General features: G+C 48.2%; 1 protein-coding gene across 2 annotated transcripts in view; it reads right to left on the bottom strand.

The window, feature by feature from the left end:
* LOC119973950 (monoglyceride lipase-like) overlaps positions 1–16224 on the bottom strand; it is a 52626-nt gene that overhangs the window by 34094 nt on the left and 2308 nt on the right. For both annotated transcript variants that reach the window (XM_038812635.1, XM_038812636.1), the window contains exon 2: positions 9451–9557. In XM_038812635.1, the coding sequence (XP_038668563.1) occupies positions 9451–9557 (107 nt within the window). The remainder of the gene's footprint in view (positions 1–9450; positions 9558–16224) is intronic.

The raw sequence follows: 16224 nt of genomic DNA, 5'->3' as shown, positions 1-16224 counted from the left end.
GTTCTATGTTCTATGAACTCGAGCCATGGCCCCTTTCGTCTTCCCCAGTCCGGGTTGAAATACTTTGGGGTACTTACCCAACACCCCAGGTCCAGCTGGAGGATGCGTTGCCAATTTAGTTGCAAGTGGCGCAACCAATCATGGCTCAACAAGCTGGGGCCCTTGCTCCCTGACCACAATAAGCAGGAGAATTGGAAATATATTTGAAAAGGAAACATTTGTCGGGGAGTGGGGAAAGAGCTGTGGGGTTGGGGAGAGTTGGCGGGATGGTTCCCTGCTCTGCTATATAATCCTTCATGATTGGGGTGGATCGGTGGTCGTTGGGGGTGTGGATACAGTGGACACAGAATTGAGCATCTCATTCCCTTTAGAGATGTCTTTATAAAAGGGATTAATTAGTTTGGATCCTGTGATCCGAACCATCATCAACTTGGAACCGAGAGTCTGAGAAAGTTATGCACAAGTTGGCACGGAGAATGTTACTGAGGCAAAAATAGGCTGTAACTGCCAAATTAGGACTTAAATCGGGTTTTATTAAAAAAGCCTTTTGTTTAACTTGAAATGAGTGGGGCCCAGGGAAAGATTAAACTTGGAACGTGATGTTTTCCGCTCAGAAAGTGTGACAAGCAGTTCAAATTTGTAAAACCAAGTATATCTTCCACAAGAACAGTTTTCATCCATTCAGAAGACATGTGCAGTCAAAATGTTTATTAAACTGCCAAAGAACAAAGACGGGAGATTGTTTGACGCAGCGAGTTGTTGTGATCTGGAAGGTGCTGACTGAAAGGCCCGGTGGAAGCAGATTCAACAGTAACTTTATAAAGAAAATCAGATACATATTTGAAAGGGAAAGAATGACTGGTTTCGGGACCAGAGTAAGAAGTCGTACAACACCAGGTTAAAGTCCAACATGTTTGTTTCAAACACAAGCTTTCGGAGCACTGCTCCTTCCTCAGGTGAATGAAGAGGTATGTTCCAGAAACATATATATAGACAAATTCAAAGATGCCAGACAATGCTTAGAAAGTGAGCATTTGCAAGTAATTGAATCTTTACAGATCCAGAGATAGGGGTAAAGATTCAATTACCTGCAAATGCTCGCACACATGGGAAGAACGTACAGACTCTGCACAGACAGTGACCCAAGCCAGGAATAGGACCTGGGATCCTGGCACTGTGAAGCAACTGTGCTAACCACTATGCTACCGTGCTTCATCTACCAAACAGCAGCCTCCTTCCAACTAGGGGCGCGATTCTCCGCTGCCCACGACGGGTCGGAGAATAGCGGGAGGGCCTTCCCGACAATTTTCACGCCCTCCCGCTATTCTCACCCCCCCCCCCCCCCCCCCCCCCCCCCCCCCACGGCCGCCCCCACGACACGAATTGCTGCTCGCCGTTTTTTACAGCGAACAGCGATTCTCCCCAGGCCGATGGGCCGAGTTCCCAGGCCTTTACGGCCGTTTTCACGAACGTAATCACACCTGCTCTCACCGTTCGTGAAAACGGCCGCAAAGTGCCGTCCCGGACAACCATGGCACCACGGCCGTGCCAAGGGTGGCATGGGCCTGTGATCGGTGGGCACCGATCGCAGGCAGCGGGTCCGATACCCGCGCACTATTTGTTCTTCTGCCGCCCCGCAGGATCAGTCCGCGGGGCGGCTGAGGGGCATGACGGCCCGCGCATGCGCGGCTGACGTCATTGTGCGCGTCAGCCGGCGTGACGCTTGGCGCGAGGACTTAGCGACGGTCGCTAAGCCCGCGATGCCGTGCTTCACGGGGCCCCGCTGCTAGCCCTGCCCGGGGGGGAGAATCGGGTCCCGGGAGGGGGCGCGGAGGCTGCCGTGAAACACGGCCAGTTTCACGGCAGCCTTTGCGACTCATCGCATTTGCGGAGAATTGCACCCTAGGACTATGATCCGATTCAATCAGATATTTTTTCCTTTAAATATTTGTTGATTGCTTTCTGAAGTCTCTGTGAAAACCTTTTGGCATTTCACATAATGCCGCTGCCCCTTTTTTTGCCGTCAAATTGGTGCAAACACAGAAATCAAATGAAAGCAAGTATTTTCCAGCTCTATGTACATATTAGACATTAGCATAGGGCACACAGTCAAAAATACACTGGCCAGATACATGGTTCCCCCTCACATTAACCCCTCAAAGTAATATCCACTTTAGGAGTGGTTAATTAAAAAATATTTAATTCTTAACTTATGTAATTTTTAATGGGAGGATTGATGCAGGAAAGCCGATTCTCATACTGGACACACCTCTCCCTCTCTCTCCCCCTATTTCTCACACACCCACACACTCTCCCTCTCTCTCACACACACACTCATTCCCCCTCTCTCTCTCATGCATTCACTCTCTCACGCATATTCACTCTCTCACACACTCACTCCCTCTCTCTCACACACTCACTTCCTCTCTCACACATACTCACACTCTCACACATATTCACTCTCTCACACACAGTGGTAAACCACTGTTGCACCTATATTGGGTGATGTATGGTAGGACCTGTACTACAGGTACGTCGGTAGCCCCTGCCTGCTGGCTCCGCCCAGTAGGCGGAGTATAAATGTGTGTGTCCTCCATGCTGCAGCCATTTCACCAGCTGCTGTGGGAGGCCACACATCTTAGAGCAATAAAGCCTCAGTTGCATCCAACTCTCGTCTTTGTGCAACTGATCGTGCATCACACACTCACTCCCTCTCTCACACACACACACACACCCTCTCTCACACGCACTCATCTCTCTCACACACACACTCACTCCCCCTCTCTCACGCACTCACCCCTCTCTCACACACTCACTTCCTCTCTCACACACTCACTTCATCTCCCACACATATCCGCCCCTCTTTCTCTCACCCGCTTGGCCCTCACACTGGCTATGAGGACCACCCTGGAGATCCCCCCACACCAAGGCCCTCATTCTGAGCCTCGCTCTGGACCGCACCCCCCCCCCCCACTCCTCCCCACCTCATGATCCAGCATCCGCTCCGAGTTCCATTCTGAGGCCCTCTCTGCGCATCACTCCGCTCTCCAATGCTCGTCCAATCAGAGGCAGGTTGTGCCTGAGACCAACCCTCCCCTTACATCAGAAGTGGAAATCTGGACATCTTTTCTCATCTATGAGCATTGAGGTTGGTTGTCGTATTGGAATCCCTGCTAGAATCTTACACTCGAACATTGTGCTCTGATGTCACTGATGCCATTTCACCTCTGCGTTGCTGCACATAGTTGTGCATCGTGAAACTAAAGGAAAGACTTTGCATTTATATAGCGTCTTTCACGACCACCAGATGCCTCACTGCCCTTCTGGAGTATTTGTGAAGTGTAGTCATTGTTACATTGTCAGGAACAGCAGCCGATCTGTGTACAGCAAGATCCCACAAGTAGCAATGTGAACAACCAGATTAACTGTTCTTGTGATGTTGGCTTGGGGGTGAACGTTGCCCAGACCACCAGGAAGGAGGTAGGAAATCGGGATAGGAGAGTAGGCCATTTGGTCCCTTGAGCCTGTTCTACAATTCATCTTGTTCATGGCTTATCTTTTATCTCCAAGTCATTTCCCCCTGAATATCTTTATCGATCTCTGTCTTGAACATGCTCGATGGCTGATCCTCCATGGCCTCCTGGAGTAGAGAACTCCAAAGATGCATGGCCCTCTGAGTAAAGAAATTCTTCCTCATCCCAATCCATCATAACTGTGTCCCTGATTTCTGGATCCCCGCCCCCAGCCAGGGAAAACATCCTTGCATCTCCCCCGCCGAGCCCTGTAAGAAATTTGGATGTTTGAGTGAGATCCCTTCTAATTCTTCTCAACTCTCGGGGATATAGGCCCAAGCTCCTCAATCTCTCCTCATATGGCAACCTTGCCATCCCAGGAATCGGTCCGCTGAACCTTTGCTGCACTCCCTCTATCGTAAGAACATCTTTCCCTCGGTAAAGAGACCAAAACTGTCGACAATAATCCAGGTACGGTCTCACCGGGACTCTTTACAATTTCAGGAAGACTTCTTTACTCCTGTTCTCGAATTCTCTTGCACTAAAATCCAACACGCCATTTGCCTTCCGAATGTCTCGCTGCCCCTACATGTTAGCTTTCAGTGACTTATGAACAAGGCCATCCAGGTCCCTTTGGACATCTCTCACCATAGAACATAGAACAGTACAGCACAGAACAGGCCCTTCGGCCCTCGATGTTGTGCCGAACAATGATCACCCTACTCAAACCCACGTATCCACCCTATACCCGCAACCCAACAACCCCCCCCCCCCCTTAACCTTACTTTTAAGGACACTACGGACAATTTAGTATGGCCAATCCACCTAACCCGCACATCTTTGGACTGTGGGAGGAAACCCGAGCACCCGGAGGAAACCCATGCACACACGGGGAGGACGTGCAGACTCCGCACAGACAGTGACCCAGCCGGGAACCGAACCTGGGACCCTGGAGCTGTGAAGCATTTATGCTAACCACCATGCTACCGTGCTGCACCATTTAAGAAATACTCTACATTTCTGTTTCTCCACATTATAATCCATCGTCTGTAATTTTGCCCACTCACTTAGCCTGTCTAAATCCCCATGAAAACTCTTTGCATCCTCCTCACAACTCACATTCCCACTTAGTTTTGTACCAGCCGCAAAACTGGAAATATTGCACTGGGCCCCCACATTTTAATCATTGATATAGATTGTGAATACCTGTGGTCCCAAGCACTGATCCTTGTCATACTCCACGAGCCAGCCTGCCAACCTGAGAATAACCCTGGGGCTGGTTTAGCACAGTGGGCTAAACAGCTGGCTTGTAATGCAGAACACGGACAGCAGCACGGGTTCAATTCCCGCACCGGCCTCCCCGAACAGGTCCCGGAATGTGGCGACTAGCGGCTTTTCACAGTAACTTCATTAAAGCCGACCTGTGACAATAAGTGATTATTATTATTATTCCTACTCTGTTTTCTGTCCGTTGGCCAATTCTCCAGCCATCCCAGTATGTTACCCCCCAATCCCATGTGCTCTAATTTTCTTACTAACCTCCTGTACAGGACCTTATTGAAATGCACCACATCCACGGTCCCCCTTTATCTATTCTGCTAATTGTCCTCGTAAAAACTTGAATAGGTTTGTCAAACATGATTTTCTTTTCATGATCCTACCATTATTTTCCAAGTGTCCAGTTAACACATCCATAGAATTCCTACAGTGCAGAAGGAGACCATTCGGTCCATCGAGTCTACACCAAAAGAGCATTCTACCGAGGCTCACTCCTCCACCCTACCCCAGTTACCCTATAACCTTATGCAAATGCTGTACAGTCACCCAAGGCTGGAATCGAACCCGGGCCCCTGGCGCTGTGAGGCAGCAGTGCTAACCACTGTGTCCCGTGTCCTTTTGAATCGATTCTAGCTTTTTCCCTACTGTTGATGTGAGGGTAACAAGTCCGGAGGTTCACATTCATTCTCTCCTTAAATACTGGGTGTTGTGTTTGAGTGATGTTTCAATGTCCGCTTTACACAAAGTCATCGATCTGACGTCAGGACTGGCAAACCAAACGTTGGCACAGTTTACCTGAAGATACAGCACAGGATTGTCCAGCAGACAGATCTTCTTTATGGATCCAGCTGCAATGGCTAAACACACACACTGCACACTACCAGCTGCCGGCCACATGCTGCCCTACATTTGGTTATTTCCTTATTCGTATGTTCCCTTAAATCAATTTCATAATAGTGGGGTTGCATTTACCAGCTTCCAAGCTGCCGGCACTGTTGCATTCTATAGTATAACCGTTGTATTGATGTACACAGAACATATATTTGTTCAACTATAAAGATGATTTATTAGCAAACACATGGAAAGATAACTAATTAACTATAATACAGACGATGGCTACAAAATTAATTCAGTGAATACTACTGGAGCTACTCTAAGTGTGACTATCCTCTTGTACAACTTACTACCAACTGGCAGGTGTCTCAAGTCACACGGTAGATCTCTATCGCCACCTACCGGTTGGAGGTCGTACTGATAACTATGATAAACAACCAAATACATTGATGAGTACATGCATATCGTCACAGGCATCATTCCAGAATCTATTGAATTTTGGAAAATGGCACCAACGCGTCCACTCTCTCCATAGCCACCTCTTTCAACACTCTGGGATGCACACCATCAAGTCAAAGTCAATGGACCTTTGAATGGCTCGCTGCATTTTCCAGCCCCCACAATTCAGCCCAAAGTATTTATTTAGCTTCTCTGCCACTTCCTTATTCCCGACGATAAATTCTCCTGTCTGTGCCTGAATGGGTCCACTTTTATCTTTTCCTTTTCACACACACCGAGAACCTTTTCCAGTCTTCTCGGCAGGTTACTTTCACATGCTATTTTCTCTTTCTTTATCAGTTTCTTTGTCCTCGTTAGCTGAATTCTAAAGTGCCCAGAATCCTCAGGCTTACTATTTATTTTGGTAACTTTATAAACGTCTTCTTTTAATTTAGTGAAATATTTATCTTATCTTGTTAGCCATGGTTGGCTCACCTTTCCTGCCGGGTTTTGTGCCTAAACCATAGATTAATTCTTTCAATAATGGCCATTGCCTGTTTACCCTCAAACCTTTGAATTAGGTTCCCAATCAACCACAGCCAATTTGACCTCATACCTTTGTAATTTCCTTTGTTTAGATTTAAGTTTCTATTTTCGGATTGAACTGCATCACTTTCAATCTTAATGCAGAATTCCATCATATTATGATCACTCTTTTCTATAGGCTCCTTTACAATGAGATTTGATTAACTCTTTCTTATTGCACAATATTTGAACCAAAATAGCCTGTTGTTTAGCTGGTTCCTCAACAAGCTGTCATAGAAAAGAGAGGGAATGAAGGTGATTTGGATTAAAAAGATAGAGATGTTGAACAGTCGTGGGTGAGTTGAGGACTTAGAGGGCATAATTTCAGAATTAGGGGGTCGCCCATTCAAGACAGAGATGAGGGGGAATTTCTTCTCTCAAGTGGGTAATAAATCTCTGGAATTCTTTACCGCAGAGAGCTGTAGATACTGGGTCATTAATTATATTCAAGGATCAGATAGACAGATTGTTTGACAGTTAGAGAATCAAGGGTTATGGGGATAAGGCAGGAAAGTGGGATTGAGGATTATATCTGACCAGCCATGATCTCATTGAGTGATGGAGCAGACTTGATGGGCTGAATGGCCTATTTCTGCTCTTCCTCCTATGCTGTTATGGTCCAGGCTGGATGGGATGAATCTACTCTTGCTCCAATGTTGCAAAAGTATCTTCAGTGAGTGATATTATAATGAAAGTTCCAGATCATGTCTTTTATTTGAAATAAATTTAGAGTACCGAATTATTATTTTTTCCCCAATTAAGATGCAATTTAGCATGGCCAGTCCACCTACCCTGCACATCTTTGGTTTGTGGGGATGAAACCCACGCAGACATGGGGAGAATGTGCAAACTCCACATGGACCGTGACCTAGGGACGGGATTCGAACACGGGTCCTTAGCGCCGTAATCCCAGTGCTTTTTTAAAAAAAGTATTTTTATTAAGGTTTTGCAGAATTTTTCACAATAAAACAGTAGTTAACAATAATAACAGAACAAACTAGAGTGAACATTAACATAGTGCAAAACGAGAATATACAATAACAATTAAATAGACATTACCCCACGCAACCCAGTCTTCCCACACCATCCCAATGAAGCACTCCCCCCCCCCCCCCCACGGATTGCTGCTGCTGCTGACATTTTAATTTTCCCCGAGAAAGTCGATGAACGGCTGCCACCTCCGAGAGACCCCTAGCGTAGACCCTCTTAAGGCAAACTTTATTTTCTCGAGGCTGAGAAACCCAGCCATGTCGTTAATCCAAATCTCTACACTCGGGGGCTTCGAGTCCCTCCACAATAATTAAATCCACCTCCGGGCTACTCGGGAGGCAAAGGCCAAGACGTCGGCCTCTTTCGCCCCCTGAACCCCCGGGTCTTTTGACACTCCAAAGATTGCTATCTCTGGACTCGGCACCACCCGTGTGTTAAGCACCTTGGACATTGCCCTCGCGAACCCTTGCCAGAACTCTCTAAGCTCCAGGCATGCCCAAAACATGTGGCCATGGTTTGCTGGGCTGCCCTTGCACCTCATACAACTGTCTTCTACCCCAAAACACTTGCTCATTCTCGCTGCCGTCATGTGTCGGAATCCCAGGGCTAACTACTGCACCATGCACCGCCCTTGCCAGACCATGTCTTAAGAACATCACAAATAGGAGCAGGAGTCAACCTTACTGCTCCTTGGGCCAGCTCTGCTGACTCAAATGAAGTGAAAAGGTTCTCTTCATCTCAGTCAGAAATGATTGGCCCCTATCCTGAGAATGTGTCGCCCTATGTTACCCAGGCAGAGGAAACAACCTATGTCGACCCTGTCAAGCCCCTTCAGAATCTAGAGTGTTTCAATGAGATGGCCTCTCATTCCTCTCAACTCCAGACAGAGCAGGCCCAGATTTCTCAGCCATTCAGGACAGGACAACCCTCTTGTGCCAGTGTTGAACCTTCACCGACCAGCTCCAAGGGAAGTACATCCTTCCTTAGATACGGGAATCAGAACTGTGCTTGGTATTCTGGGTCTGCTTCCACCAAAGCCCAACTCAACTGTGATAACAGTTGAGGAATTATTTTGTGGAGCCACCAAAAGATGATGCTGCGTATGAACACTTTGCTGATGGATTGTTGTGGTGGGTCTTAAGGGCCGACAGATGGGAAAGTGGTGGCGTAGTGGTATTATCACTGGATTAAGAATCCAGAGACACAGGGCAGGATCTGCAGATCCGGGTTCGAATCCCACCTCAGCAGACAGTGAAATTTGAATTCAAGAGAACATCTGTGGGGCACATGGTCAGCATGGTGGTTAGCACTGATGCCTCACAGCGCCAGGGTTCAATTCCAGCCTTGGGTGACCGTGTGGAGCTTGCACGTTCTCCCCATGTCTGCGTGGGTTTCCTCCCACAGTCCAAAGATCTGCAGGTTAGGTGGATTGGCCGCGCTAAATTGCCCCTTAGTGTCCAAAGGTTAGGTGGGGTTACGGGGATAGGGTGGGGGATTGGACAGAGGTGGGTGCACTTTCAGAGGGTCGGTGCAGACCCGGTGGGCTGAATGGCCTCCTTCTGCAGTGTAGGGATTCTATGAAAAAAAAGGTCTAATGGTGACCATGAAACCATTGTCAATCGTCATAAAAACCCATCTGGCTCACCAATGTCCTTCAAGGAAGGAAATCTGCCGCCCTCACCTGGTCTGACCTACAGAGCAATGTGGTTGATTCTCAAATGTCACCTGAAATGGAGGGCCGTCAGGAACGGAGAACAACTGCTGACCCAGCCGTGACCCCCCACATCCCGTAAATTAATATTTAAAATCTCACCGTGATCGTGTGAAAATACGAACAGGGAGTGTTTCGTGAGCATCGAAGCAATTCCGAGGTAGCGGCCGCTATGTTCTCCTGCGCCATGTAGTATCATCGCTAAAGCCCTGGAAGATTTGAATAGGTGAAGAATTCAACAATGACATCAACTTCAATGGAAAGTAAAATGTATTAAAACCCAATAGCTTTGATATTGCTACGGCCTGGATGAAACAATGAGGGAGCAGAAGGCCCGAGTCCAGCTGCCGATTTCGGAAAGGTTCTCTCGGTTGATGGGCGGGGATGAAGTGTTCGCCGGTGCAGAATTGGACAGTCCGCATCGGGCTATGCGGCAGAAGCCACGGCCCAACAAGCCGCTGCAGGTGGCGATCGTCCGATTTCACAGTTACCAGAGGAAGGAGTGGTCCTGGAGTGTGCCAAGAAGAGTCGGACCATCAATGGGGATGGGCACATGATCAGGACATTGAACTGGCGAAGCGGTGGGCGATCTTCAGTAAGGCGAAGGCGGTGCTGTACAATAAGCGTATGCGATTTGGGGTGGTGTATCCAGCGCGGCGGAGGTTCACGTAGGACTCGAGGGTCCATTATTTCGCTGACGTCTTGGCCTTTGCCTCCCGAGTAGCCCGGAGGTGGGTTTTATTAATGTGGAGGGACTCGAAGCCCCCGAGTGTAGAGACTTGGATTAACGACACGCTGGAGTAGGCTGAGGCCTACATCAAGGACAAAGGACTGGGCCTGGTTTGAGGAGGGCTGGTGGAGGGAGTTCTTTTTCTGTATGTGTAAGTTGGGTTAGGGTGACTGTAAGTCTGCTATTTTTTCTTGAAGGGTGGTGGGGGGGGGGGGGGGATTTTGTTCCTGGAGACCAGGGTTGTGGGGGATGGTAGAGCGGGGGATTGACCTGATAATTGGAGGGATAGAGGAACATGGTAGGGATGCTGGGATAGGGACGAGGGAGTAGGGAGCATGGGCCTGGGGGTTGGGGTTGTTGGCCTTTTTTCTGTTTGTTTTTGGGCGGGGCCCTGTGTGGGACACCTTGCTGTGACGAAGGGGAAGGCGAGTGAATGGGAGTGGAGTGTGAGGAGGGGCCGCAACCTATTGGGTCAAATTGGCGAGGCTCGATGAGTCAGGAGGGTTTGTTTAGGAGTGGGAGGGGTTAGTTGAGGTGGGAGGCAGTCTGCTGACTTACATAGAACATAGAACAGTACAGCACAGAACAGGCCCTTCGGCCCTCAATGTTGTGCCGAGCCATGATCACCCTACTCAAACCCACGTATCCACCCTATACCCGTAACCCAACAACCTCCCCCTTAACCCTACTTTTATTAGGACACTACGGGCAATTTAGCATGGCCAATCCGACATGAGCTGAAATCAGCCAGTTTTGCACAGACCAGGAGTCAATCCCAAAGCTATCCTGGTCTCTGGGGCTCTCATGGAGTCATTTAAAAAAAATGTTTTTTAAAAATTTAGAGTACCCAATTTTTTCCAAGGGGTAATTTAGCGTGGCCGATCCACCTAGCCTGCACATCTTTGGGTTGTGGGGGCGAAACCCACGCAAACACGGGGAGAATGTGCAAACTCCACACGGACAGTGACCCAGAGCCGGGATCGAACCTGGGACCTCGGCGCCGTGAGGCAGCAGTGCTAACCACTGCGCCACCGTGCTGCCCTGCATGGAGTCATTTTTGAGAAATGCTTGTGGGGAGTATTTGTTAAATTCATTCTCGGGATGTGGACATCGCTGCCAAGGGTCAGGTTTTCTGCTCAGGCCCCACTATCCTCTCGAGAAGTGGGGTCTCCTTCTTGAACTGGCAGTGGTGCTTTAACACAACGGAGCGTCTCGCTGCACCCACTTCAAAGCACAGCTAACCTGAGTGTACCGCACGTCTGCACGCCTGCGGGGCAATGTATTAGGATTTCAAGAGCCATGCGGAGTACATTGAAAATAATGATAATGGGGAGGTTTCACCCTCAACTTTGTGGCAGGGGCTGAAGGTGGTGATCAGAGGGGAGACCCTAGTGTATAAGGCACATGTGGCCGCGGAGGTGAGGGAGAAGCGACAGACACTGGTGAATGGGATTCTAGGGGTGGGTTGTAGGTATTGCGACGTACCCGATCCTGAAGCTTTTGCCACATAAGGAAACAACTACAACTACAGTTTGACTTGTTCAGTCAATTGGGGCACGAATTGAGACAGGCAAAAGGGGCTGTGCATGAGTATGGGGAGAAGGCCAGGCATCTCTTAGCTCATCAGTTAGGGTGACAGGAGGCAGCCAGGTAGATTGTTCAGGCTAAGGATTTGAAGGGTAGGCTGGTGTCCACCTGGGAGAAGGTGAATGAAGTGTTTGGGGCCTTCTATGAGAGGTTGTATAGGTCAGAGCCACCAGAGGACTAACGAAAGCTGGCAGAGTTTCTGGGAGGTTTTAGTTTCCCAAGGTGGGGGAGGATTTGAAGGAGGAGCTGTAGGCACCATTGGGCCTGGAGGAAATTCAGGCAGCGTTAAAGCTTATGCTGGGCAGAAAGGCACCGGGCCCGGATGTGTTCCCGGGAGAATTGTATCAGAAGTTTTCGGATCAGTTGGGTGATGCACAATCAATTGTACAAAGACTCAGATTGGGTACAACTGTGGCTTTATTGCAGTAAGATGTGTGGCCTCCTGCTGCAGCTGGCGAAATGGCTGCTGAATAGAGGACACGACTCCTCCTACTGGGCGGAGCCAGAAGGCAGGGGCTACCGGCGAACCTGTAATACCAGGTCCTACCTTACATCACCTAATACAGGTGTAACAGTGGTTTACCACATTGGGTCCATTGTTGTTGGACATGTTTACGGCTCTTTTGCATGGGGCACCCTTCCAGAGACACGGGGGCAGGCATCCATCATACTGCTCCTGAAGAAGGATGAAGACCCCATAAAGTGTGGGTCGTATCGTCTGATCTCCCTGTTAAACGTGGATGCCAAGTTACTGGCTGGAGCTAGTAGGGGAAGATCAAAAAGGGTTTGTGAAGGGACGCAGGTTGTCTTGAAACGTGTGCCAGTTGCTGAATGCGGTGCTTACCCTAGCGGCCGGGCTGGTATCAGATGTAATTGTATCATTGGACCCGGAGAAGGCTTTCGAGCCGGTGGAGTGGGGGTATCTTTTTCTGGTGTTGGAGAAGTTTGGGTTTGGTCCTGGGTTTGTGTCGTAGGTGGGCTGGGTCCAATCGGTTAAGGTGAACATCTTGCCGAGATTTCTAATTTTACTTCAGTGACTCCCGGTATTCCTGCCCAAGTCATTTTTCTGGGAGGTTGAGCGGCTTATTATAATAATAATCTTTATTGTCACAAGTCGGCTTACATTAACACTGCAATGAAGTTACTGTGAAAATTCCCTAGTCGCCACATTCAGGCATCTGTTCGGGCACACAGAGGGAGAATTCAGAATGTCCAATTCACCAAACAACATGTATTTCAGGACATGTGGGAGGAAACTGGAGCACCCGGAGAAAACCCACGCACACACGGGGAGGACGTGCAGACTCCGCACAGACAGTGACCCAAGCCGGGAATCGAACCTGGGACCCTGGAGCTGTGAAGCAACAGTGCTGCCCACTGTGCTACCGTGCTGCCCTATTTCCGGTTTTATTTGGGCGGATAAAGTCCTGAGGGTTTGGCGGGGGGTGCTTCAGAGGGAGAGACAGGCAGGGGGTTGAGCGTTGCCAAATTTGCTGCACTATTATTGGGTGGCCAACACAGAGAAGGTGCTGGGGCTCTCTGGGTTAACATGGAGTCGGGGTCATGTACGGGGACAAGTTTGGGGGCATTGGTAACAGCACCCCTTCCGTTGGCACCGGCAATGTACTCCATGAACCCAGTGGACGCTGAAATATCGAGGAAACTCCATCGGCACTTTAAGTTGGGGCAGTCTCTAGGCCGGCTCCCATTTATGCTGACCACCTGCTTGAGGCACATTGTCATTTTCTTCTTTCTGGCAACGTGATAGATAAGTTTAGCCAGAACCCTCTGAGATCCACAGTGGGGTTAAAGGAGGTTTTGTTCTGGCACTAACATTCTTTGGCATGTTCGCTTTGCTGCTGTTATTCGCATCTACTGAGGGCATTTACTCACATACCAAAACTGATGGAAGGCTGTGCAACTTTGCTCACCTGATATCCAAGGCAAAGGGATGCAGAAAGCACTCATCAAAGAGTTGGAGTACTCTGACGATGGCGCACTAACATTCCATATTGATGATGTGGAAATGCCGGCGTTGGACTGGGGTGAGCACAGTAAGAAGTCTTACAACACCAGGTTAAAGTCCAACAGGTTTTTGGACTTTAATCTGGTGTTGTAAGACTTCTTACTGATTCCATATTGAGGAACACCTAAGGGGGCAAATGGGCTGGCTCTTCCAGGCTCGTAAAGAGTTTGCTTTAACCATCAGCAGCAGGAAAATATATGTCTCAGTCCAGGATGTTGTCATACTGCATCTATCAGCATTGACAATGTGACACTGGGGATTATTGCTAGCTTCACATAGCTGGGCTCCACAATCACCAGCAATCTGTCACTTGGTGCCGAAATAAACAAGCACATTTCAATAGCTGCAGCTGTTATGTCCAAGCTGAACAAGAGAGTGTGGAACAACAGCAATCTGACTGAGAACACCAAACCATGCGTCTACCAAGTCCGTATGCGCAGCGCACTCCTGTGCAGTGCTGAAACCATAAGCTAGGAAGGATAAAAGGTAGGACAGTTTCCACCTTCTCTGTCTCAGATGCATCCTCAACATCTCTTGGCAGGACAAGATCACCATCTCAGCACACGCTGATTGGTATTTTAATTAATGTTTTAATTAAATTTGTAACATTTTGTACAAAATTACCAAACATACAAATACTTTGAGCAAAACACCAACCCCAAACAAATCCTCCCCCCAAAACCTTCCAAAACAACAAAAACAAAACAGAAGAGTAAAGAAACCCCCACCAACCAGACATCCCCCCACCCCCCAATCCCGTCTCCCCATCCATTCCCATGTCTCCACTGGATCAGCTATGTTCATTGGACAGCTGATAATGGTCGTGTACTCAAAGACCTTCTGTGCGGTGGAGTGGCCAATGGACCATGAACTCATGGGAATCCAAACCATCGCAACAAGGAGACCTTCAAGTGAAATATGAAGATGGCAGACACAGACAACTGGGAGGTAATTGCTGACAGCCATGGCCTCCGGAGGCTGACTGGTTGGAAGGGCATTGGAAGAGGTGAGCAGAAATGAAAACGTCATCTGGCCGAGAAGAGGAGCCAGAGAAAATGGGGCCAGATAATCGGGCCCCCTCCCAGCCCACTATCTTCCTCTGTAGCAAATGGGAGATTGCTGGACCAGAGTGGGACTCTGGGCCACAACAGGAGATGCTTAACAGAGTTGACCACCACAACACAAACCATCGTCTGACAAGACGGGCGGCTGCCACCTGCCTGCGAACTTTCTAGGTTTCTTGTCCGAGGGCACCCAAATCTGTGTCAACGCCAACATTTTAAAGATCCTTACACTTAAAAAAATTCTGCCTTTAAGTCTTCCTACCGAGTAAACAACTGCACATTTCCCCATATGTCACTTTATTGTCCTCTCATTTAACCTGTCTTTGCAGCCTCTTTCTGTCCTCCTCACAGTTTACCTCCCCACCTATTATGGCAACATAACAGACTTGAATATATCACTGGCTGCATCTTTATTTCTGGCAATAATATAAATCGTAAATAGTGGAAATCCCACCGCTGATCCTTGTAACACCTTGTAATTCGTCTGCCAATTTGAAAATGTATCCCTACTCCCTTCCTACAAACTGGTAAGCAATCCTTTGTTCATGCCAATATATTAATCCCAACCTCATGGACCCCTTATCTTGTCTAAAAACCTTTTATGTGACACCTTATCAAAGGCCTTATGGAAATACAGTATCCACTTGTTCACTTCCATCTACCCTGTTCGTTACTAGCTGAAAAAAAGCTATTTCCCTTTCACAAAACCATGCTGACTCTGCCGAGTTATATTCTGGTTTTCTAACTGTCTTGATAACATAAGAACTAGGAGCAGGAGTAGGCCATCTGGCCCCTCGAGCCTGCTCCGCCATTCAATGAGATCATGGCTGATCTTTTGTGGACTCAGCTCCACTTTCCGGCCCGAACACCATAACCCTTAATTCCTTTATTCTTCAAAAAACTATCTATCTTTACCTTAAAAACATGTAATGAAGGAGCCTCAACTGCTTCACTGGGCAAGGAATTCCATAGATTCACAACCCTTTGGGTGAAGAAGTTCCTCCTAAACTCAGTTCTAAATCTACTTCCCCTTATTTTGAGGCTATGCCCCCTAGTTCTGCTGTCACCCGCCAGTGGAAACAACCTGCCCGCATCTATCCTATCTATTCCCTTCATAATTTTAAATGTTTCTATAAGATCCCCCCTCATCCTTCTAAGAACATGTCCTTAATAATAGATTCCAGCATTTCCCCAGTGATGTCAGGTTTCCTGATGATTTTGTGCAAATTAGTTGTTCTGCTTGCTACATTGGAACAGTAGCTGTTGTTAGGGTGGTGAACCTGTGGAATTCGCTCCCACAGAGGCTGTAGAGGCCACGTCACTGAATATATTTGAGAAGGAAATAGATTTCTAGGGGTGTGGAGAGCGCTGGGGTATGACAGTGAGATAGAGGATGAGCCATGTTGAATGGTGGAGTAGGGTCAAATGGCCTACTCTTGCTTCTATTTTCTATGTTTCTTCATGGACGG

Source organism: Scyliorhinus canicula, chromosome 11 (genome assembly GCF_902713615.1).
Source record: "Scyliorhinus canicula chromosome 11, sScyCan1.1, whole genome shotgun sequence".
In the NCBI taxonomy this organism is placed as follows: domain Eukaryota; kingdom Metazoa; phylum Chordata; class Chondrichthyes; order Carcharhiniformes; family Scyliorhinidae; genus Scyliorhinus; species Scyliorhinus canicula.
This window is presented reverse-complemented; position numbering and strand designations above follow the sequence as displayed.